Source organism: Diabrotica undecimpunctata, chromosome 3 (genome assembly GCF_040954645.1).
Source record: "Diabrotica undecimpunctata isolate CICGRU chromosome 3, icDiaUnde3, whole genome shotgun sequence".
NCBI classification, from domain to species: domain Eukaryota; kingdom Metazoa; phylum Arthropoda; class Insecta; order Coleoptera; family Chrysomelidae; genus Diabrotica; species Diabrotica undecimpunctata.
The window spans coordinates 114,506,246-114,531,138 of NC_092805.1; the positions used below are offsets into that span (position 1 = coordinate 114,506,246).

Genomic DNA, 24,893 nt, shown 5'->3' on the forward strand with positions numbered 1-24,893 from the left:
CTGGACGTAAGCAAGCATTCGATACTAGTGAAGCATCAACAAGTGTACAGGCGAGAGTGGTTCCAAAAATAAAATCAAGAAAATATTCTCAAGATTACTTAAATTTTGGGTTTACTTTTACTGAAGTAAATGAAGAAGTACGGCCTCTATGTATCATTTTCTCAAAAATTTTAGCAGCCGACAGCATGAAACTAAATAAACTTAAAAGATATTTGGAAACGCTTCATACTGAGTGCATTAATCAACCCCGAAAATTCTTCGAGTTAAAATAAAATCACATGAAAAACAAAAATCATTTTTAAAAAAAACTTTGACTGTGAATGAAAAAGCTTTACTTGCCTCTAATAAAACCTCCCATCAAATAGCTAGATGTAAAAAGCCTCACACTATTGGTGAAGAGCTTATTTTGCCAGCTGCAATTCAAATTGTAGAAACTATGTTTGGAGATAATTTTGCCAAAAAATTGGAGTCTATACCTCTATCAAATAATACTGTTGCCCGTCGAATTTGTGATATAGCTAAAGATGTACAGGATCAGCTACTCGGGAAGTTGCGCGATAAGCTGTTTTCGATTCAGCTTGATGAGGTAACAGATAGCAATAAAGATGCTCATTTTATTGCCTACGTTCGATTTTGTGATGGCATATCATTAGTAGAAGAACTACTTTTTTGCAAACCAATAGAACTGAAAGCAACGTCGCTCGCATTATTTGCTATCTTAAACGATTATATAAATGAAGCAAAAATAAAGTGGAAGAATTGCGTCGGAATATGCACAGATGGTGCTCGTGCATGTCCGGAAAATTTCATAGTCTACAAGCGCTTGTGAAACAAAAGTCTCCAATGTGTATATGGACACACTGGTTGATCCACAGAGAAGCCTTGGCTTCCAAAGAAATGTCTCCTGGCCTGAATATTGTGCTAACAACGGTTGTAACAGTAGTTAATTACATAAAAATGAGACCTTTGAAAACCATAATCTTTTCTGTACTCTGTAAAGATATGGGTGCATTACATTCAGCATTATTATTTTATTGTAAGGCAAGATGGTTATCACGTGGGAAATTTTTACAACGTGTTTTTGAATTAAGACATGAAATCGCTTTTTTCTAGAAGAAGAAAATAGACCGGAAGCCGAGATGTTTCGAGATAGTTTATGTTTGATGAAATTGAGCTACTAGGTTGACATATTCGAGAAACTAAATATTTTGAACATTCAGCTACAAGAAACCAATACACATATATGGAATACGAGTGATAAAGTTATTGGTTTTTGTAAAAAATTGGAATTGTGGAGCAGAAATTTAAAGCAAAAAAACCTAGAAAAAACCTATTTTTTGCCGACGATACATTAATACGTAGTTACGAGTGGGTTAGGAATCCGTTCCAAATTACACTGGAAGGGCTCTCTACTGCCGAGGAAGAAACCTTCATTGACTTCACGGCAAATGATAAAATCAAGAAACAGTTTAATAATAAATCCCTCTTTGAATTTTGGGCAGGAGTAAATGATGAGTGTTTTGCACTGAAAACCAGAGCGTTCCGTATAATATTGTCGTTTTCAACATCCTACCTTTGCGAAACAGGATTTTCTGCGGTGGCTGCTTTGAAGACCAAATATAGATCGCAGCTAGATATAGAAAAAGAACTGAGAACGTCTATTTCTAATATTACACCCCGTTTTGATAAACTTTGCTCTACAAAACAAGCTCAAGGAAGTCACTGATTTATTATTAAACTTGTTCATAATTTAGTGTTCAGTGCTCTTTATAATTATACCTGTTATATCAGTGTTCATGTGTATTTTATTTTTTATTTTGTAAGAATTTTGTTTTGCTTTGATTTTAGTAAGTTAATCAATGTTGTTGATGTTTTCTTCGAATAGGCTCACGCCCCTTATTAATAATACCGCTACCCCTACCCCTAGGGGGGCGCGCCCCACAGGTTGAGAATCACTGTCATAAGGGAACTTAATTTAAGAAATCACTGTTTTTATAAGTTATTTTGTAATTAGCGACATATTAATAAAATATTTGTATTTTTATGAACAGTAGTAATTTATTTAATCATTTCTTTATTCGGCTTTACTTAAATAGCAACTGCGTGTTTTTGTAAAAATGAAGAATATTGTTAGTGTAGAACTAGCATAAGTCTAGATAAACTACTTCTGCAATAATATTTCTGATGCAGCACTAGACCATTTCCACCTAATTTTTTATTAAAACAATGAAACAAAAACAAAATAGTTTTATAGTAATTTAAAACTTTACGGGTGAATTGAAAAGTATGCACAAAGTAAACGTTAGTCTTTGAAAAACAAAATAATGGAAAACTAAACTCCTGAAAAACTTCAAATTGCTCTCCTGAAAAGTTGTGATTTCGGACATAGACTAGTTCTGTTTCAAAGAAGTGATATTATTCTAAAAAAAAACTAAAAATTTTATACTTAAAAACTTACCTTAATAACGTTTCCAGTGTGGATTGTCTAAGAAGGCAACATTGAAGCACTGGTGCTAAAATGGTCAGTTCGTCATGATATGGCTTGCCAAACCCTCTTCCGTGATCCAAATGTAACGTAAATGTTTCATTTCCAAAAATTCTGTAAAATAAATATATAATAATAAAAACTTAAAAAAAAAAAAATAATCAACCTACTATAATTTGTGAAAAAACTGTGTTTTCATTTTATTTATATTTTTTAAATAAGATTATATTTTAAATAAGATTATTAAAACGTATTAAAACAAGAAGTTATTACGGAGTTCAGCCCTAAATGAGCCACAGAAAGGCGTGTTTATTTTGGGCTCAACAAATTTGCAAATTTTAGACAGTAGTTATTAACAGTTTATTTATAAATAGTTAAGGTATTCTTCTTTCTTTATTTGTTGACTCGCATCCTTGTGCATTTGTCAGTGCATTTGGTAGTATTGCAGCTCGTCTTGCTCTAGGCAATGCTGCAACACTAAAAAACCTAAAAAAATTAAAGTGTCAAAGTTTTGTTATTGTTTATTTATGTGTTTTTTCTACTTGGTCTTCAAATGAGGTTAGGCAATTGTGTACTAAATGAGCACTGGGCTCATATAAATAAAGAATATATACATATACTAAATTTATTTCACTGGTAGTGGGAGGTATTAGTTTAAAACAAATAGCACAACACAGGAAATTTAGACTTTTCTCGCTCCGGGGCAACGGCGGAGCTTTTCACAATCCGAAATGTTGCCTCGGTTTACCAAGTACCCTGGAGGGAATTGGAGGATGTTTAAAAGATGTGGGGTCGGGATGAATTTATCATAAATTCAGTTTTTTAATGTTTAAGTGGTTAATCACTACATTTAGTTGTTCAAAAGTAATTTTGTGAGTTTACTTCTCAGATTAAATTGTTTGGATTTTCTTATTGGATATTGAAGAAGAATGTGGTCAAGATCCTCAATTTTTCCGCATTCACAGTATGGTTGGTCTTTCACTTTTAATCTATATAGATGTGACCCTATGCAACAATGTCCTGGTCTCATTCTTATTATATTTGTCAAACGTCTTATATCTATATATGGGAATTTATGAAACCATGGTTTTTCTGGGAACGTTAATTGTATTTCTGAATACTATTTTTCTATAATTTGAGCTTTTGATCTTCAATGAGTGTTGTGGTCATTTTTTATATTTATTTTTAGAGCTGGCCAGAGTTCTGTGTGGTTTACTTTTATCTCCTAAGGTATCTTAAGACACCTGCCAATGTTTGTCAAATTATCCACATGTTCATTTCCCTCTATTTTTGAATGACCTGAAATCCAGCACAGTTTATAGTTTTTACCAGTAGAGTTGGCCTCAATAAGTATTTTTTTTTGTTTGTAGTACAATATAATCACTTTTTGAATTAATACCTATGCAACTTAATTTTTATATAGCGCTTTTAGAATCACTAAAGATAATACAATATTTGATGCCCCTATTTAGGCATACCGTTACCCCCGTATTAATGGCTACTATTTCTGCCTGTACATAATATATTTATAATTGAAGGCAGCTTGGATGAAAATGAAAAATCTATGTCAGGGATATACACTCCATAACCAGTTTGCTATCCATACTCCACACTCCATACCAGAAGTCAGCTATCACATCTGTTTTGTGGACTATTATTTTATATGGTTTTACTATCTTACTGCTGTTTTTCTTGTTTATGGTCCAATTTTCAGCCCCATATGTCATAATACTTCGCACTAATGTTTTATAAATCTGCGTTTTTGTCTTCATATTTAGGTGTCTATCCCACCATACTGAGTTAAGTTGTCGGATTGCTGTTCTTGTTTGTCCTAATATTTGTGTAATTTCTTCCTCTGTTGTTGCCTTTTTCGTGATTATAAACCCCAGGTATTTGAATTTATCCTTTTCTTTGATTGTTACGTTGTCATCAATCTGTAGATCTTCTATGTCTTCTTCACTTGTAGATAGGTACTCTGTTTTCGCGAGGTTAATATCTAGGCCAGCCTTGGTATATTCTTCTTGTAGTTTCTTCATCATGTAGCTGAGGTCGTCTTGGTCTTGTGCAATCACTACTTGATCGTCTGCAAAGCTTAACGTATATAGGTATTCGTTTCGTACCGGTACTTCCATGCTTTCACATTTTCTTTTCCATGTAGTCAAGGCTTTCTCTAAGTATATTTTGAATAGGTTTGGAGATGTGGAACAACCCTGCAGGAGCCCTTTTGTTGTGGTGAAGCTTTATTTTCTTTATACAGAGCTTTTGTAGCTTCTATGAGTTCCGTCTGTATTTCTAATTTGTACATTGCCTCCCATAGTTCTGACCTTGGTACAGAGTAATACGCCTTTCTCAGGTCCACAAATGCCAAGTGTATATGTCTATTTTTTGCTTTTTGACGTGACAACGTCTTAAATTAGGTTGTGGCTCGGAGTCATTTAAGAAAAAGTGTAACGCCCGCTCACGTCTGTTACAGTGAGTCGCCGAACGAGAGAGAGAGCCCGCCTTAATGCCTTGCGTCTCTCTCCCACTCAAACATGATCGGTCCGCTGCGCGCGGCACTAGAGAATTAGGCGCGTTGAATCGCTAAAGTTGAAAATCGTTGAAAGTATCGTCAGCTGTGTCTGTAGTGAAAATGTGGAGTGCTTAGATTCGTCATTTACAACAACTACAACAATAAAGGTAAATAATTGTACACTAATATTTCATTATCGTAAACTATGATTGATTGATTAATTGTTAGATTGACACAAAAGTTGAGAAACTGAGTTTATAGGTTATGTCATACTATTGACAAATGTTGATAGTGTTAAGTAAATTATTAGTTTAAATCACTCTGCAATCAATCGTAATTCAGTCGATTGAGAAGAAACAGCGCGTATTGCTAGTCAAACATTTAAAATAACCAATTTTAACTTCTAACCTGTCAAAACAGGGCGACCAAACAAACGAACTAAACCGACCAATCACCACGCGCGGAGTTAGAATTTAACTGTGTTTAGCAAGAATTTCAAATTCCAATTTTAGTAAATGTTTTAATTTTCAACTTTACCATTTACATTTACAAATTTTAATTAATTTCAAATTTATTTAGCAAAAATTTGAACCTTCGATCTGAATAAGTGTTTTGATTTTCAAATTGATTCTTTAAAATTAAAAATATTAAAATATATATAATCAGAAGTGAACGTCACATAACATTATCTGTACTTATTATTATTTAATATGTAGGCAAATACATGTGACCATACTTGGTAGACACAATTGGAAATAGTAATTTTTTATAACTGAAAAAAATAAATATATAAAATACTGGTAGCAAACAATAACTTCAATGATCGATATCTCCGCAACTAATTGATATATCGAAAAAAAATTTCAAATAAATTTTGTAGAAAATAATAAGATCAATAATATAATATAAAATAAATAATATATAAAATAATATATAAAAATATAATATATAAAATATAAATAATATATAAAATACCTAATAAATCGGTAATGCAATTCTTATTTTCATTCAATTCCTTGTTCCTATTATGCAATTTAATAATATTCATATCAATAAATATTCTACCGAGAAAAAGACGTTGTCACGTAAAATCTTCGCCCGTAAAACCGACTTTACAGGCAACCGATTTTTTCTTTTCCAACAGTTGTTCCAGTGTGTATATGTGGTCTATGTGTGTATATATCTTCCTGCCGTGAAGCCTTGCCTTTTCTCGCAGTATCTTCCCATATAATCTTCCTATTGATGATATTAAGCTTATTTTTCTGTAGTTTTCGCATCGTTTTCTATCTCCTTTCTTAAATATAGATGTCATAATATGCCTCCGTCTATTCCTTTGGGAGCTGTTCTCCATTTATGGCTTTCTGAAATATCCAGTTTCAAGAATGTTTCGTTTATTAAAGTAATATCCGGATCCTCCTCTCTTATGAGTGATATTAGGTTACTGTAGTTTGAGTTTACACCTCGGTTGTTAATTTCCAAGAGATTAGATCCAGAATTGAAATGGCACACTCTACATTTATCAGGTTAAAGTCCTTGCTGTGCTGCAGTGATCTCAGTTTGGAAACCAAGATGCGGATAGTGAGGTGTTATATTTTTTCAGTGTTACTATATGGAGTTGAAGCCTGGACACTGACGCAAGCCACAAAAAAGCGGATTGAAGCCTTCGAGATGTGGATCTATAGGAGGATACTTAAAATATCGTATGTGGACCATGTCACCAACGTTGAAGTCCTACAGCGCATGACAAAAGGAAAAGAAGTGCTTAATTTAGTGAAATAAGGTAAGCTTGAGTACCTCGGCCACGTGATGCGTAACGAAGAAAAATATCGAATTCTTCAACTCGTATGCAGGGTAAAGTATTTGGCAGGAGGGGACCGGGACACCGTCGTATCTCGTGGTTGAAAAACCTCCGACAATGGTTTAGTATGACAACATTTGTTTGTTGCCTCATGTTCCCCCGATTTGCAGAAGAAACATAACTTTGTACAAACTATTTGTAGGTTTTCCTCTAAATCATATACACTGCCACAATTATGGTATTTTTTATTACTTTTGCATTGATTTTTTGTATGACCAAAAGCCAGACAGTTGAAACACTGTGTGACTTTTGGTACATATGGAACAACTTGAATGGATAAATAACAAAGTTTAATATTTCTGGGCATTATTATCCCTTCAAAAGTGATTAATACTGTTCCCGTTGAGGTATATTCAAAAGTACCGCCATCTTTAGTTTTTTTTTCTGTTAAATCTTTTAAATCTAGTATTTTAAAAGGACTTTCACCCATATTTTTTATGTTTTCTACTGAAAATTGAGGATTTATATCCCTAGCTTTACATGTGACCGAATTTCGCGGAATATATATTTTGTATTTGTCTTTTAAATTATTATTATTAACAAAATTGTTTGCTGCATTAGCTAATTTAACATACACACCAATTTTATGTTTTTCCTTTTCCTTAACTTCTAATATATCTTTTATTTGCAGTTAAAAAATATCTTTTGCTATTTTTAAGTGATATATATCGCCCTACAAAGTGACCTTTTTCAATTCCTTCAATAAAAACTAAATGGTCCTATTGAATTGGCATTATATGTTAAGGTACTCATATCGATATGGAAGCTTTGAGAGTTAAAATTTTCAAGGTCGGGCGGAGGATCTCCGCCTGATTCTTCGTTCATTTTGATTTAAATAATCAAAAAAAGAAAAATAAATATATAAAAAAAGAATTATCCAGTGAAGATGTAGATATTAAAAAATGGAATAGGTTTATTCAACAAAGGTAATATTAGTAAGATTTTACCACTCAGATTTCAAATTTGCCTCCAGTTGATATGCGTCCATCATTACGCACTTCTTTCAATCGAATCCACCATAAATTTACCATTTTACGCAGCCAGAGGTGAAAACCAAATGCCAGGACAGGGATTCACGTCCAACAGCTCAGAACACTAACGCGTCGAGAGGCGGGGAGTGAATCCGACGATTACTCCGCTACCGCTCTATTTATAGTCGCGGTGACCTGTCGTGTCGGGACGTATCGGCACACTCCGTGGCGCGAACGTCAAGAAGCGCGCGCTGGCCAATCATGTGGCTGCATCGTGGTAGCGGGACCGGACGGCGGCTCTAGACTGAGATTCCAGATGGGAGACAAGTAGTATCCTTCCTCTCGATTGATATTATGTGGACATAATATCAATCATCTTCCTGTCTTTTGTTTTCTTTTTCTTTTTTTGTTCTCCTGAAGAAGCTACATACAATTGTAGCGAAACGTCGAGATGAACCCACTTTTGGGTCACTCACAAATGACACGGTCCAAACCCGGAAGACGAATAAACTATAATTCATCAATGTGTGTTCTCTATCATTTCTTTTGCCGTATCCATGGTGTCCTACTTTGTCTTCTTCTTTATATATTTGTTCTCCTATTTTGGCATTGAAGTCCCCGATTATTAGCGTTAATTTTGATTTCTTTTCTTCCATAGCTGTTGTTATGTATTCGTAGAAATGTTCAATATCTTCATCGCTGTAGGTACTTGTTGGAGCGTACACCTATATGATTTTTAAGGACGTTCTTTTTAATTTAAGCGTCGTGTATGCTACTCTATCTGATGTGTCCTTGGTAGATTGTATGTGTTTAATTACTTTTTTATTTACTATAAATCCTACTCCATTGTTGGTGTTTTCTTCATTACCTTTATAGTATATCAAATTTCCTGATTTTAGCTGTACTTTTTGTTCTCCTTTTCTTATATCTTCGGACATGCCGATAATATCCCACTGTATTTTAGTCAGTTCTTCGCTCATGGATCTGATGTTATAAGTTCCTACATTTATTTTTGTCGAATATTTGCCTCCCCCAGAATCCTCGAGGCGGACCGGTTTCCCGGTGTGGGATTCTGAGTTAGTAACTCTACCCACCTGGGGTCCTATTCCGTTTGTTTCATAATTCGACATGTGTCCTGACTAGGGTTTTTTGACATTAAAACACCTCGATTGTCAGACGGGTTGGTGAGTTCTGTATCAGCCGCCCACTCTGGGTCAGACACTATTGTTTTGCTAGTTTTTGGTCCACGCCGGGTATTTTATTTCCCTGACAATATCCCACACGGGATCTGGATTATACAGTCTGCATATAGCAATTATTATAATTTCATCTGTTGGCTTTTCCTATATTACTGGTAGGTTGGACTTGTAGTCAGTTTACCATAGAATTTTTGAAATGTGCAGACCACTTTAATTGTGACTGCCCATCTTATTTGTCATATTTCAGATCTCACTTTAACATTTCCGTTAAATCTGAACAACTAGGAGCCATTCTGTCTCCTGCCTTTGTCACAATACAGATCTAAATAATTTTTAAACTGTTTGTCTTTTGCCTAGTGTTAGTGTTAGTTTTTTATGTAGATGTATTTAAATGTTTACAACATTCGATGATGTGCTGGATATCCAAAAATTTTTGACGAAGTAAATTTAAAACGTTATATAAAAATTTTTATCAACCATCAACTTTGCAATCAACAAAGTTTTTTCGAAGTTTGCTACTTTTCTCTCACTTGAAGAAACGTTTCTTGGCTTATTTCAGATGCTCCTGAAGATACTGTGAGAGCAAAGATACTTGGGCACGATTTATTAAAAAGACTGTGCCTGATATGTGCCTTTTATTTATAAAGTTGATTTTAAAATTATTACAGAAAAAAATTCTTGTATTTACTTTAATATCCCTTGTAATATTTATTGTAGTTATTGTGTTGTTTTTTGTTTCTTTTAATATTTTAACCGGTGTTAGCAAATTTAATTGTGTACTTTGATTTTCAACCGACTATAGTCCCACACAGTATTGAAAAAGTTTATAGTTGTTTTTGCAAACGATACTAACTTGTCTATCTTTAAAACTTCCCCAGATACTAATCCCTAAACTTACTTGAAAGTTTCGTAGTGATGTCTATCCATGTTCCCAGTGAGAAAATCGAAAACAGACATATCCATTAAATCGTACAACCTTCTGCCCTTATCGTAGGGTGGTATTTCTCTAACAAGTTGGCAATAGTTGGGGTCGGTCTCCCACTGGGCTTTCCGCCGTTTATGATACGATCTTCGCCATGGATGCCTCCATACCTGAAACAATTTATCCTTTATTAAAAACGTTTAAGAAAAATAAGAGCGCTTGAGTTTTTTATTCCTAATCATAAAAAATGTTTATAAGGGAATTAACTTTTTTAATTTTCACCACAAGCCAAAAAATGGTATCGTTACTGTGACATAGATGGTTATTTTCACGTTAAGTACGTATACTGTGAAAACAACAAAACAAAGAGCGTTGTGCGATATTATTAGCGTTATAGTTTGAAGCTTACATTATTGCCAAGCAAGAAAAAATTTAAAAACAAGGAAAATCAAAATTGTAAACAACAAGTATTCAAATACATAAAATTGAGGATTAAATTGATGGTGGGAAAATGGTTGCATTACCTTAGTTGGAGCCACTTTTGAGGACGGCAAAAACGCAGCGAAACTCCCTTCTAACGTATCAGGGTTTCCACAGATGGCATGCGATGTGTCACAGTAATACGAACATTTACCATGAAAACAAAGGTTGTCACTTGGAGATACAAAGAAGGTGTTGAGGAGTTCGCCTTCACATTTTTGATATAGTTCTGTGGTCATGTTAAGTAGTCGGCCAGTTACTGGCATGGCGCGATGAAAGCCCAGAAGCCTGAAATTAAAATAAATATTTTTTAATATAAATATAGTTATTGTAGTACATAACATCTGATCATTAGGGATCGGTTAGGTATTGCTTAAACCCAAAAATATACTAAAATCTCCACAACAACAACTATTTTTTATAGTTTGTTAGCAATACATCGCTAACAAACAACGAAAACAAAAAAAATAAAATATTTTTTCGTTTACACGTATACTAGAAGAAATGGTGAATGATGAAGTAAGATGAACAAACTTAAAATATCAGGAAAGAAAATACTTATAATATAAGAATCGTTTCGTTTTTCGATAGCCTAATTTTTGAAATTATCTTTAATTTATTAAAATTGAAATTATCTTTAATTTATTATTTGAAATTAAATCTGGCACAGATGGAATAACTGCAGAACTGATAAAGAATGGTGGACATGCGCTATGGAGGCGTATCCATAAACTAATCGACCGCATATGGACACTAGAAGTCATCCCAGAAGATTGGAAAGTGGGAATCATACTTCCTATGTACAAAGGGGGAGACAAACGACTCTGCAAAAATTATAGGGGCATAACAGTTTTAAATGTCATCTGCAAGATATTATCAGGAATTATATATAGCCGCCTGGAATCGTTTTCGGAGGAGATTATTGGTGAATACCAATGTGACTTCAGACCAAAGAGGTCAACTATAGACCAAATACATATGTTAAGAGGTATACATGAAAAATGTGTTGAATATAACATACCTATTTACAACTTGTATATCGATTTCAAACAGGCGTTTGATGGGGTAGATCGACAAAAGATGTTAAAGCAACTATTTATGTTAGGGATACCCAATAAGTTGGTTAAACTTATACGAATGACTCTGGAGGGTTCCAAAGCTATGGTGAGAATAGATAAAGAGATATGACGCAGGCCTTTGATATTGAAAATGGAGTTAGACAAGGGGATGCCTTATCAACAACACTTTTTAATCTAACTTTAGAAGCTGTTGTTAGAAAACTGGATGTAAACGGCTGTATTAATACAAGAGCTATGCAAATATGCGCATATGCGGATGATGTTGCCATAATAAGCCGCAACAAAAGGGTATTGAGCGAAAAAGTCATAGAACTGAAACGAGAAGCTGCTACGTTTGGTCTATATATAAATGAAAGCAAAACAAAATATATGGAGTGCACAAAATCGAATGAACATGAGAATCTGAAGGTAGACAACCATACCTACAAATATGCCTCCACTTTTCCCTACCTAGGCTCAATAATAAATGACAACAACAACATCAGTCAAGAAATACAAGCACGGATTCTTAGCGGTAATAAGTGCTTTTATGCATACAAAGACTTAATGAAAAGTAAGTTACTGAATCGTGAGTCTAAGCTGAGAATCTACAAAACAGTAATTAGACCAGTGGTCACATATGGATGTAGTGTTGCCCAAATGCAAGAACAAGACGAGACTTAGGCAGTCTTGGTCTTGGTCTTGCGCCAATACACCTGGTCTTGGTATTGCACTCCTGGTCTTGGTCTTGGTCTTGGTCTTGCAGCAAGAGTCTTGCAAGTCTTGCAGTTACCCATTAGCCTATTGCTATTTATTAAACGTTATATTAGATCTTAGAACAACGTAACGGAGTAAGTACATTTTAAGCTTGAATTAACATAGCCATAGTAAAGACCAACCAAATTAATAAATGTCTAAACAACTGACATCGGGTGGGGTTTGAAGCCACGATCTAAGCTTACCGTGCCTATGCTCTAACTAAGTCAGCTATCTACCATGCCCCACAGAAGTCAATCTGTTTCTTAATAAACGTTTGCATTTACTAAGCTTAATTGTGCTAAAACATGGTTAACACACAAAAAAAAAACAAATTAATGACATAAGCATGCCTGTATTTTAAAGAACATTATCTGTCTAGAAAGAGATTGATGGACATGATGGGCAAAAAATCCACATACATGTATCAAGGGCACAGATTTTTTAGGTGATAAGATAGCAAACTATAATCCACTTATTAAAGCAAAATAAATGTTTTTAGAAATCTTATCTCTACTTTTATATAAAAAACTAACTTGAAAAAATAAAGAATAGGTAAAAAAGCAATGACAATCAAAAGAAGTTCTTTTAAATTAAGGAGATACCTACTTAATAAATACATTAATTTACCAAAATAAATTGGTAGGTATATGATTATATGTAGTTGGAAATAAGGTAATAAGCATATTTTTTTACATGTCCACTTTTACCAGCGGTTATTAAAAAGCTTGTGATATCTCTACGGAATTTTGGTTTTTCAGGAAGAAATAATTGTAATTCCTTTTTGTGAAAAGATATTAGATGCTTCCTTAGACCGGACGTGTTTCTGTTGTTCATTTTCATTTCAACCTTTCTATGTAGGCACAATTTACACAAACCAATTAGCGATGCATGAATTATTTCGAAAAACTTTGCTTTTAGGTCTTTTAGATCTATAACTCCAACGCTCACTATTCCGACTAGAATTATTTGAATTTTTGTCCCTCATGTCAAATTGTAAATTTGTCACACCGGGAACAAAAAGGATTAGATGAAAAACAATTATTACATTAAACTCAAAGGAAAGCTCAATTGGGAATGAAGTTAAGTAATGACGAAAAAGTAACTACGATACTACTAGTTACTTTATGTTCGTTACTATCCAATACCTTAAGTATCTAATAACAAACCGAGAATTATAATATATCGTTACTTCGTTATTCTAAATACTTCGGTATTTTGTTACGGTAGGCGGCATTATATGTTATTAATTTGTCTCGTTACTTTCGCGCTCTTTCAGCAAATTTTGTTTAACCGAATGATCTCATCGCACACTTAGCAGAAACAATTTATAGTCTTAGGCCGATAAGATTTGTTTATTTAGATTCCTTCTGACTAAATTATAATAGGAATACGATATTACTGTCGGCGTCGCATTGCAAGAAGATTATTTTTATGATTAGAGGGCGGCTATACTCAAAATATGGACAATTAATTTCAGAGCGAAGAAGTCTGGAAAAGAATGTACAAAATATTTAATTTTGTAATCTCGACCTCTGAGTACGTGTCAAATGTGTTTTTTTAATGAATATTTTGATTCGGTATGTATGTTTATGGTATTGTTTATAATACGCATTAGTTCAGTTTTTTAAATTTTTATTTTGCGTCTCATTGAGTCTTTAAGCCTATACCCGAACTACTATACTTGCTAAAACCACATTCAGTCCTAACTGCAAGACGCAAGAGTCTCGCAGGCTTAGTCTTGTTCTTGCTTAAATCTTGCAAGGTCAGTCTTGGTCTTGGTCTTGCTAAAATTAGGCGGTCTTGGTCTTGGTCTTGGTCTTGCAAAAACGCAGGCCAAGACTCACAAAGGGTTGTAGCGCCATTAGAAGAAGAAGAAGAAGAATTTTTGAAATTCTTGATTTCTCATTTTTTCAATTAGGTAGAGAACAAAAGTAAAGGACTTTGTCGATTTCTTCTTTTTCTTCTTGTATCTATTCTAGTTCTAGTTCTATTATTGTTTTTTCACTCCATTGCTTTAAATTTTTCAACCAGGACGTGGTCGTCTCTCCAGTCTTTTTTCTTTCACTTTTCCTTGTATAACCAATCGCATCCACACATATTTTTCATTTCTTAGTATGTGACCAAAGTAGCTCATTTTTCTTTCTTGTGTAGTGTTGAGTGTTTCCTTTTTTCATCTTTATTAATGTTTCCGTGTTTATTACGTGTTGCGTTCATGATATTTTTCACATTCTTCGATAACACCACATCTTAAAACTGGCAAGTTTCTCAGTTGTGTCCGTAATTGTCTAGGATTTAATTTCATATCAAAAGGCAGAGAGCGTTCTGGCTATCTTAATACGTCATTTTATTTTCAGGGTGCGATCCCATTGTTCATTTAGCTTACATTCCAAGTAATTGTATCTGGTACTTTCCCTAAAGCCTTTCCTGTAACGTAGATTTTTTCGTCTTTCGTCTCCAATCTTGTTCTTACTAACAGTCATTGTTTTTTATGTTTAGTCCTATTCCACACCTCGCAGTACTGCGTAGTGCGATCAACCAAAATTTGCAGCCCTTCTCTACTATCCGCAAGAAGTATTGTATGGTCTGCATATCTGAGATTATTCACTAGTGTTCCGTTAATTATTATGCCTTTATTAATGTGCCTCTTTAAGAATCTCTTCTGAGCACATATTACACAGTAAGGGGTTAGTACACATCCTAGTCATACTCCTCTTCTTAAAGGTATCTCTTTAGATATTTGTTGGTCTACTCGTATTATGGCTTTCTAATATCGGTATAAATTTAATTTGTAATGATTCTCACATCCTAATCATCTATTTCTGTGTTTCGTAATATGTTTACCAGCCCTCTGTGCTGTATTTTATCGGCTTTCAAAGTCTACAAGACATATAAATGAGTTTGGTCCTGACAGGTATACTAATTAGTGCCAATTTGTCAGCTCCAAACAAAAACAGTTATTATGATAGTAGTTGTTGATTAAATTTTTTTTATTTTATCAATATAAGTGCCTAAGAGTGCGTTCTCTTCCATCCTGTAAGTACTCTTTAAAATTTATATAAGACAGAGTCATTTCACAGGAATTTATTGTATTTATTATAAGTCTACTTGATATAAAAACTTTAAACAAGTTTATTCGTTATCTATAACGACATGATAAAATTGCCTGTTCTAAAGCAGGTCCGTATTTCAGGTCTAAATTTATTTTAAATTATAAAAAAAAGATGTTAAATCCAACTGACGGGACTTCTGACTACAGAAGCTCCCAAAAGGAAAACAATACTAAAACTTCTGCTGTGATTGAACAACATTGTTCATGTTGATTTATAACAATAGAGTGTGCATATACCTTGCAAACAAAAACATTGTTAAACATTTTATGAATAAAATTATGGAGGGTTTATAGAAATTATTAACCAACAAGTCCAAGCACGCAAACTAGTCACTCCAGCAGAAAGCCTAATTCTGTCAAACGTTTGTCCCACCATTCCGCATGTTTTACTAACTTAAGAAATTTAAAAATTTGGCCTTAAAACCATGTCATTTCTCAAGATAAGTGCCGGTTTGCCGGAATTCAGCCACGATTATAGTTTTAGACGACAAATTTTTATCACACCACCGCTTGCCTCAATACCTGAATCCATATTCATATTAATTAATTATAATAATATCAACTATAGGATTTTATTGTCACAAGATTCCTTGGTATGTTTTTTATGTAAAAGGCAAGGCCATACTGGCAAAACAACCCAAGAATCAGTTTCTGAAAATTATAACCAAAACCCTCACTCACAAACATCTACGCAATCCACACCTCCCCAAATACTTCCAACTAACCCCACAAAAACTCCAACCCCACAAAATAGCTTAAAACGCAGTTTGAAAGAAATAGTCACACCTCCTCCAGCTCAAGACGCTGATTCAGAAAACCCAAGTTTAGACCCGTTTGTTAAACCAAATGATGCTCCATCCAAAAAACCAAAAAAAAGGAAATTAAGGAAAAGACGCCAACTCATGAAACCGGCCAAGGCATTCATTTCAGAGCAAAACCCTCCATTTATTCTTGATTTTAATCAAATATCCCATCTATTTGAAAATGGTTATGGTGCACACGATCCATTCAACGTCACAAAAAACTAACTAACGATTTAGAAGCTTTAGTGAAAATGTTAGCAATATACCCTTATTTCAAACAAAGATCCATTAAATCTAGATGTAGAAAAATAAGAAAAAAACTACTGATACATTTACAGATGACCTACTAGGATAGAAAGACATCAGAGACTGAAAGTGAGTTATCTCAGGAATCGAGTCATAAACTTCTGTAACAATCCCAAGTTTCAGTTTTTATTTATTATACACGGGCTTCTCTTCAATTTTGTAATGGAATATTAACGGTTTTTACAATAACCTTCCGATGCTTCAAATAATTCTGGCTAGTTACAATTCAGATATAATTTGTCTTTAGGAAACTAATTTCAAAAATGAAAAAATACAAGCTTTAAAACAATTTAAAAATTACTGCAAAAATCGAACTAGCCAAGGAAAAGCCCGTAGCAGAGTAGCTATCTTTGTAAAAAAGTCAATTGAAACTACTGTAATTTCTTTCCAAACTAATCAAGAAGCAATTTGCATTAAACTTAGCTCAAGTCCAAATATCTACGTTTGTAACTTATACCTACCTTCATCAACGCAAGTAGACTCAGAAGCATTAACTGAACTGTTACAACAAATTCCCCAACCCAGACTTATTTTGGGCGATTTTAATGCCCACAACTTGTTATGAGCAAACTCTTCTACTATAAATACTAGGGGAAGACTGCTAGAAGAGATATTGAAAACAGTCGAACCTTTCAGTATTAAACGACGGCAGGCCCACAAGATTTAATAGACAGAACGGTGAATCTTCATATATAGACCTTACGATATGCAAACTAGGTCTGACCCCACATCTCACCTGGGATAGGCTCGACTTCTTATACAACAGTGATCACTATTCACTTTTTATTCATAATATCAAAAACCAATTTGGACCGACATTAACTCCAAAATGGAATTTAAAAAACCCTAACTGAGACCCTAACCCTAAGACTAGTAGATACAAACTCTATAAAAATACATAAATAAAGGAGACACGTTATCTCCCATACTCTTTACCTAAGGAATCAATGTCGATGGCGAAATGCTCTGGAAAGAAACTAGAACTATGCTTACTGAGTTAGATGTCGCCTGTAATGAAGTTGGTTTGAAGATAAATTTTGGAGAAAGACACAATACATGGCAAATCTGGTACCAAGCAAAAATCCAAAATTTGACCGTAACGAAATAGGATTAGTTCATAAATATAAATACTTAGGTCATAAAATCCAAATTGCTAGGGATAACCAAACTACTAAACTGCAAAAAAGAATCACTTTAGCATGGGCCGCATATAGAGCTCTATCAGACGTATTCAAGAGTAACATGCAAAATAATTTGAAACAGAAGACGTTGGTCGTGTGCTTTCAGTCATAACTTACGGAGCCAAAACACTTTCTTTTATCCAGGCTATAGCAACCAAACTCAGAGTAGCTTGAAGACGAATGAAACGCTCGCTACTTGGACTGACTCTCAAAGACAGAGTAAGAAACGAAGAAATACAAAGGATAGGCGTCGCAGACGTCATAGAGCGTATATTATGGCTGAAGCAGGCCATGTGACCAGAATGAATGATGGGCAGTGGATCAAAAAAATTACAGTTTGGAGACCACGAGTTGACAGAAGAAGCAGAGGTGGACCACCTACACGATGGACAGACATCATCATCCAGCCTCAAGAGTCCACTGCTGAACATAGGCCTCTTCCTCATGTTTCCAACCCCGTCTATCTTGCGCCGCTCTCATCCAGTTTTTATTGAGTCTTCTTAAATCGTCAGTCCATCTTGTAGGTGGTCGACCGACACTTCTCTTGTCTTCCCTTGGCCTCCATTCCAATAACCTCTTTGTCCATCGCCCATCTGTCATTCTGGCTATGTGTCCTGCCCATCTCCATTTTAGTCTGCCTATCTTCTCGATGATGTCAGTCACTCCGGTTCTTCTCCTGATGTCTTCGTTGGTTATTTTGTCTCGCAGAGTTATTCCTAACATGGACCGCTCCATTCTTCTCTGCGTGACTCTCAGTTTGGTAGCTGCTGCTTTTGTTAAGGTAAGTGTTTCTGCTCCCTAGGTCAAGACTGGGAGGACGCACTGATCAAATACCTTTCTCTTTAGGCATGTGGGCAGCTCACTTTTAAAAGTTTCTCTCAGTTTTCCAAATGCTGCCCACCCAAGGCCGATTTCCAAATGCTGGCCTTGGATAGACAGACAAGGTCAAAAGAATGGCCGGGAATTGGCTGCAAAAATCTCAAGACCGACAGAACTGGAAGAAATTAGGGAAAGCCTATGTCCAACTTTGGACGCAGACCACTGTATGATGATGATGATGATGATGATTTGAAGGTCCATTTCTTGCTCTTGGTTGTATTGTCTCCATTGTTTCGACGTCTTCAAATAGATCTTTTATTATATTCTTATCTATTTATTTTCTCTGCACTTTCAATTACTATTTTGTTGTTTTTGTCGATTAGGTTTCCAATACGTCTTTTTTGTATATGCCAGCTGTTTCTTTAATTTTCATGTATACATGTTCAAGTTCTTAATGTTTTGTTTAATCGTTTCGTTTGCGTTTTTGTATTGTTCGTTTTTATTCTTTTATTTCCTTCTTTCCAATGACTTTGTCGACAATCCGATTAATTATAGTGCAAAATGGGCTGAGCATAACTAACGGATCGATAATGATAGATGGTACAGATGGTAGAAATTTGACGTCCTTAGAATGTAAAAAGACCACAGGGATAATTCAAAATGAGCAGAACTGCGTGGAGTAAAACTAAAATCGGACCGATATTATTATATATTACTCGTATATTAAATTATCACACAGATATTTTAAACTTAAATTTCTTGACTAATGTCTTCTTCGAAATGGCCTTTCTGATGTACATACAAATCCAAAGATCTTCAGAACAACTGTTAATAATTAATCATCATGATTCTCTTGATATTTATTGTTTGCTGAAGTTGTTGGCCAGGCAAACAACTCTTGTAACATTATAAACGTCATATGTTTGTTATTTTTCTTTAAATAATTATTTTATTTCAATTTCGTTCGATTTTATTCATTTATTGTCAACTTGTCTCTTTCAATTTAATATGTTTATTCTAAAAATAGTTGGCTCTCAACCCTTTGATCAACTTTCTATTTGCTAAATAATCTAAATTCCAATTTTTATTTTCACTAAATAATTCCTTTATTTATACCCTATTATGTTCTATGAGATAATAGAACATATAATATAAGTTTCTATGCCATACTTCAGTGGACAAAGTATATTCTAATGTGTAACCTTGACGGTTACTTATTGGCGCTCCAACGTAAATTATCTTATTTGTAGATTTATGCTTTGCTTTTTGGTTGATGACAAATAACTTACAAATATTATTAAACACTATCATTTTTTCTTCAAATCTTGCTATTTTGGTACTTTTTAATTAATTTTGACCAATTAAATTTTGATTTTCACATTTAAAAATGTTTTAGGTAAAATATATTACCATTTACTATATATTTTTAAATATTTCATGCTTTTTGCAATACTTTGATTTAATTTGATTTGATTCGATAATCGATTCTATAACTGTTACGATAAGAGCTTCGACAATCGATTCGATAATCGATTCGACTTGATTTGATTCCATAATCGATTTGATTTGATTTGATTCGATATTCGATTCGATAATCGATTCGATTCCAAGAAAACAGGAGAATACATTTTCAGATACTTCCATGTGCTTGAAAAGTAAGATTTTTAATTAATGTGTACTACCAGTTCTAACTTATGGAGCATAAACATTGACCCTTACAGAAAAGTAATCAATAAGATTAAAGTGTCAATATTGAATATATCCGTCAGAGACAGATTTTCAAATTAAATAGTTAGGACAAAAACTGTTGCTACGGACTCAGTTAAAACAATTACAACGCTAAAATAAAACTGGGCAGAACATGTTACCAGAGTCAGAGACCTGGACACGATGCTTATCGTAATTAAGGACGTTCTTCAACAAGGTGGTCGAAAGATATCAAGCGCATCATTCACAACTGGATTTAAGGTACCCAGGATCGGATGCAATGGAATTATTTGCGGGAGGCATATGTCTAGAAGTGGACCCAAAACGGCTAATGATGATGATGAAGGTTTCTGCTGCGTATAAAAGGACTGTTAGAATGCACTGGTTGAAAGCATTAAACGGATTTGGACATTTGTTTTAAACAGGTCTCTCATATTTTCGAATGTAGCCCAACCCAAACTTATTCTGCTAAGTAGCTTATATGTTTGGTTGCCATGCGCTTAATAATATTTCGTGGCTCATACAAATTTGATTGTATGAGCCACCGTGATTTCTCGATTTCTATTAACTCATTGGGGACGAGATTCGTCATCATTTTTGTTTCCCATAGTTTATCTTTAAACCCATTCTCTGTGTTACTTGTTATAGTTGTTGTCACTAGTATACCGGAGATGATTTAGATTCTGTCAATCGATGATAATACTCTTTGAGTTCCTAACTTGAGGCGATTCAGCGTGGTACTCTTTAATCGAAAAATTTGGACAAAGATATATATCGTGAGACTTGCGTTGGTGCACGATGGTAAAGTATGACCTGTAAAGAAGATCAAGAAAAAGAAGATGAAGGTATCTGAATTAAAAATATTATGGTGGATGTGGGGTAAGACTAGACGGAACAGGATCAGGAACGACTTGGTTAGGGAAAAAGCCGGAGTAACCACAGTTTCAAAAAAGATTCAAGAACAAAGACTGCAATGGTTTGGTTACGTCAAACCTAGAAATGAAGATTACGTGGGTTGAAAGATAGAGCTGTTAGAAGTAGATGGAAAGGGAGGTAAAGGAAAACCGAGGAGAATATGGAAGGACTTGGGAGAGAAAGGTTTAGGTGAAGAAGACACGATGGACAGAACTAAATAGCGAAAAAAAGTAAGGAACAGCGACCCCTGAAACAGAAAAAGCTGAGAAAGAACAAGAAGAAGAACACCCGATATATACATAAATACTCTACCTCTACCTCATGGAAATCCATATATGGATTCGGTAGTTTACTATTTTTTTTTGTACGTTTAAAGTTCAGCATCTACGCAGGCATAGCATAACGTGAACCGTACATTTGTTTGGAAACCTCTATATATTTTTAAAATCTGGCAACTCTGCTAGACAAGTCAACCCAATCATTTTAGATTCAAAGTGCTGTGCATTGCGATTTTTTGGAACAAGTAAAAAATGTATCTTCAAACATCGGCGTTTTACAAGTAAGTAATCAATTTTTTTATTATTTCATGTCTAATTGGTGTTTGTTCTTTATAAGTTAGATGATATTTAGTGATTATTTACTTGGGGTTTTCAGAGAAAACGACATTTAGTGATCATCCATATATGGCTTCTTATGCATTATCGTAAAAAATATACAGATTTTGTCGAAGCCATATATGGCTTTGTATGCATTTTAAGAGTAATTTATGTAGATATTATTTATTTTCAGAAATGGATCCCCAAAGGTTTTATATCGCAGTTCTAAATATGTGAACACTATATAGGATTCAGTTACGTTCAAAAAAATAGTACAAGAAAATATTCACCTGTTGGACATGTGCATTGCGAATGCATGGATCCAAAAGAGTGTAAATTATATGCCATTATTTGACTTCAAACAATATATTGCAGAAAATTTATGCAAGTTGGACAAGAATAGTTTGCTAAAGAAAAGGGGTCGGCCATTATCAAATGTTAATTCACCAAGCAGTTCCAAAACTGAAGCAGAAACTCTAAAATCCAAAAAGCGGCTTACTTTGCATCAAGATTATCCAAACAATGAAGTTCGTATAGACGCCATTGGCCACTTTCCCCAGTGCAACGATACAAGATTATTGTGCTATAATGACTGTAAATGTAGATCGTTTGTTAGATGTACTAAATTATATTTTATTTTAAAATATTTTTATGTTTAAACAAAGATAGAAATTGGTTCTTAAAATTTTACTCCTAAAAACAATAACTAGTTTAAGTGCAAAAGAAGCCATATTTGGACCTGTCTATTTTTGTACATTTTAGGCTTATTGCATGTTTACTTCGTACTTCAATAGTTCCTGTGCAATACTTTTCATTTTGGCCTGCCTGAGGCATGGTTTGGACATTCCAGGTTTCCAGTCGCACATCCATCATTAAGTCCTTACTCCGTAGCGTTGGTCCGTCCGGTTAGTTCATTGTTCGTAGCATCCGTGATAGCTGAGTTTAAGGTGAACATGTTATCGGCCTATTGCACCCGAGTCCAGTGCCAGGGCTGCTGGCTATAGCTTCTGAACAAGCTATGCTTTCTCCCTTCCTCGTCCGCCCTGACCCTACCTTCCATTGGGGTTGGTTACCCAATCTCCAATAGGGTTGCTCAGGTTTACCGGGGTTCACCCGTGTGATCAAGATCACACTTCTTGGAGGTGAGGATAGGAATTGAGTAGGAGTATCCGACAGGGCAGAATGGAAGAACATTGTTAAGCAGGCCAAGACTCACAAAGGGTTATAGCGCCGTTAGAAGAAGAAGAAGAAGGTTTATTGCATAGGAAGCCATATATGGCTTATTTTTTTATTTTCTTAATTAGTAGAAGTGTGTCGTCGGTATACCAGCGAAAGAACTTAATATAAACCTAAGAAAAATATTAAAAGACATAATCTACTTAGTTTATTGAAAGACATTCAGTTAGTTTACAGAATATTTATTACTTTTTGTTTTTGTAATCCATAATTTAAAACTAAGCGATTAATTATAAAAAATAATAGTTACAAGTCAATATTACGTAGCCAATACTGTTTATGTCAATGCCATTGCAGCGGAGCCCATTTACGCATTCGCCGTTACAAATTTATTTGGGAGTCAATCTGCACAATCATTACATATGTAATTCTATAGGTAAGACATAGCAGAAAGAGAATTGAATCAATATTTTGATGAAAATGTATTTTTTAAATTTCATATATGTATGAAAGGAGTTGAATGCAAAATTTTTTTACACATACTCTGCAGTAAAATTCATTGTTTATTTTGTTATTAATATAATAATACAATACAAATTAAAATGCAATATCCATAAGTATTTAAAAATGATAATAATGTAATAATATTAATAAAAAAGCCCTCCCCGACTGGGAATCGAACCCCAGTCTCCCGCGTGACAGGCGGGGATACTGACTACTACACTACCGAGTACATGACAGAAATGTATTTGAAAATTGACAGTTCTGGATCATACAGTGATTTATTGAGATTATTATTTTGAAATACAAAAGAATAATATAATTATGAACATTAAATAAATAATACAAAACATATCACATAAATAATAATATTAATAAATATTTTATTATATGTATATATATATATATATATATATATATATATATATATCTTTATATAATATATATATATATATAATATTAAATTATATATACAAAGTGAACATTTTTATATTCGAGAGAGGAAGAGAGAGAAAATATATCTTCTGTCTCTCTCTTACTCATTATCTTACATATGTAATGATTTCACAGATTCACTCCCATACAAATTTCCAACGTGGAGCGCGCGTATAGAAGTATAACTTCAAAAATAATAATAATTTAACAGGTACTTTTGTTTATAACCAATAAAAGGGGCCACTCATGTAGAGAAAAACGTTAAAACATGGCGCATTGGATTTAAATAACATGATAAAAATGTACTTAAACAGTTGATATATATTTTATATTTCTTTTTTTCTAGACTATATATTTTGTGGCAGTTTTCACCATTTTCTAATTCTGATTGATAACAATATATTTTACTATATAAAGTGTATATTTAGATACATCTCAATAAATACTGCAAACATTAATAAAACATATTTCTGTCCATCTGAAACGAAAAATTTCTGTCTAAAATCCAATTAAAAAATCAAACTATATTTTCATGAGAAAATTGCTAACTCAGTCAGACTATAATTTAAATTAAATGTTTTCCAGACACTCTTTTAATGTATTTGAAATATCAACTGATTACAAGTCGCCCGTTAAACCGAGTTCCAATGATCCACACGTACTCCCCATCTTGTTTTTCGAACAACTTTCCAAGCAGAGACAACATTCACCATAAGAGCGAACTACAAGTTAAATAAAAAGACATGTTTATGCGGGTTGAGTAAGTGTTCTGCCTCGCTATCGTAACGTTGACAATGTTGAAAATTACAGCCGTCATCCTAAGTTGGGAACAGCAATTTCAGGCGAGCTAGAAGAACTAGATAACTTTATAAAGAGCCACTGGAACGCACGCTCTTGATGCAACTAAGTAGTCGCGAGTTTTCGTGTCTCTTGGTTGCCCTAATAGAGATAGATATACTACATGAGAAACTTTTAAAAGAAAATAACATAACCGGATGGAGTTGTTAAGGAAATTGGAAAGTACATAGAGCTGCTTACCAACACTTTATTAAAAAAGTTTATCTGTATGCTCTTTGTATATTGAAACACGTAAAAGTTTAC

The 24,893-nt window shown here is 34.0% G+C and overlaps 1 protein-coding gene across 3 annotated transcripts in view; it reads right to left on the minus strand.

Annotated features, from left to right (window-relative positions):
• The window catches only part of LOC140437262 (extracellular serine/threonine protein CG31145), a 938,516-nt gene that overhangs the window by 159,252 nt on the left and 754,371 nt on the right, over positions 1–24,893 (minus strand). For all 3 annotated transcript variants that reach the window (XM_072526682.1, XM_072526680.1, XM_072526681.1), the window contains 3 exons: positions 10,472–10,715; positions 9,924–10,117; positions 2,459–2,599 (listed from right to left, as the gene is read on the minus strand). In XM_072526682.1, the coding sequence (XP_072382783.1) occupies positions 2,459–2,599; positions 9,924–10,117; positions 10,472–10,715 (579 nt within the window). The remainder of the gene's footprint in view (positions 1–2,458; positions 2,600–9,923; positions 10,118–10,471; positions 10,716–24,893) is intronic.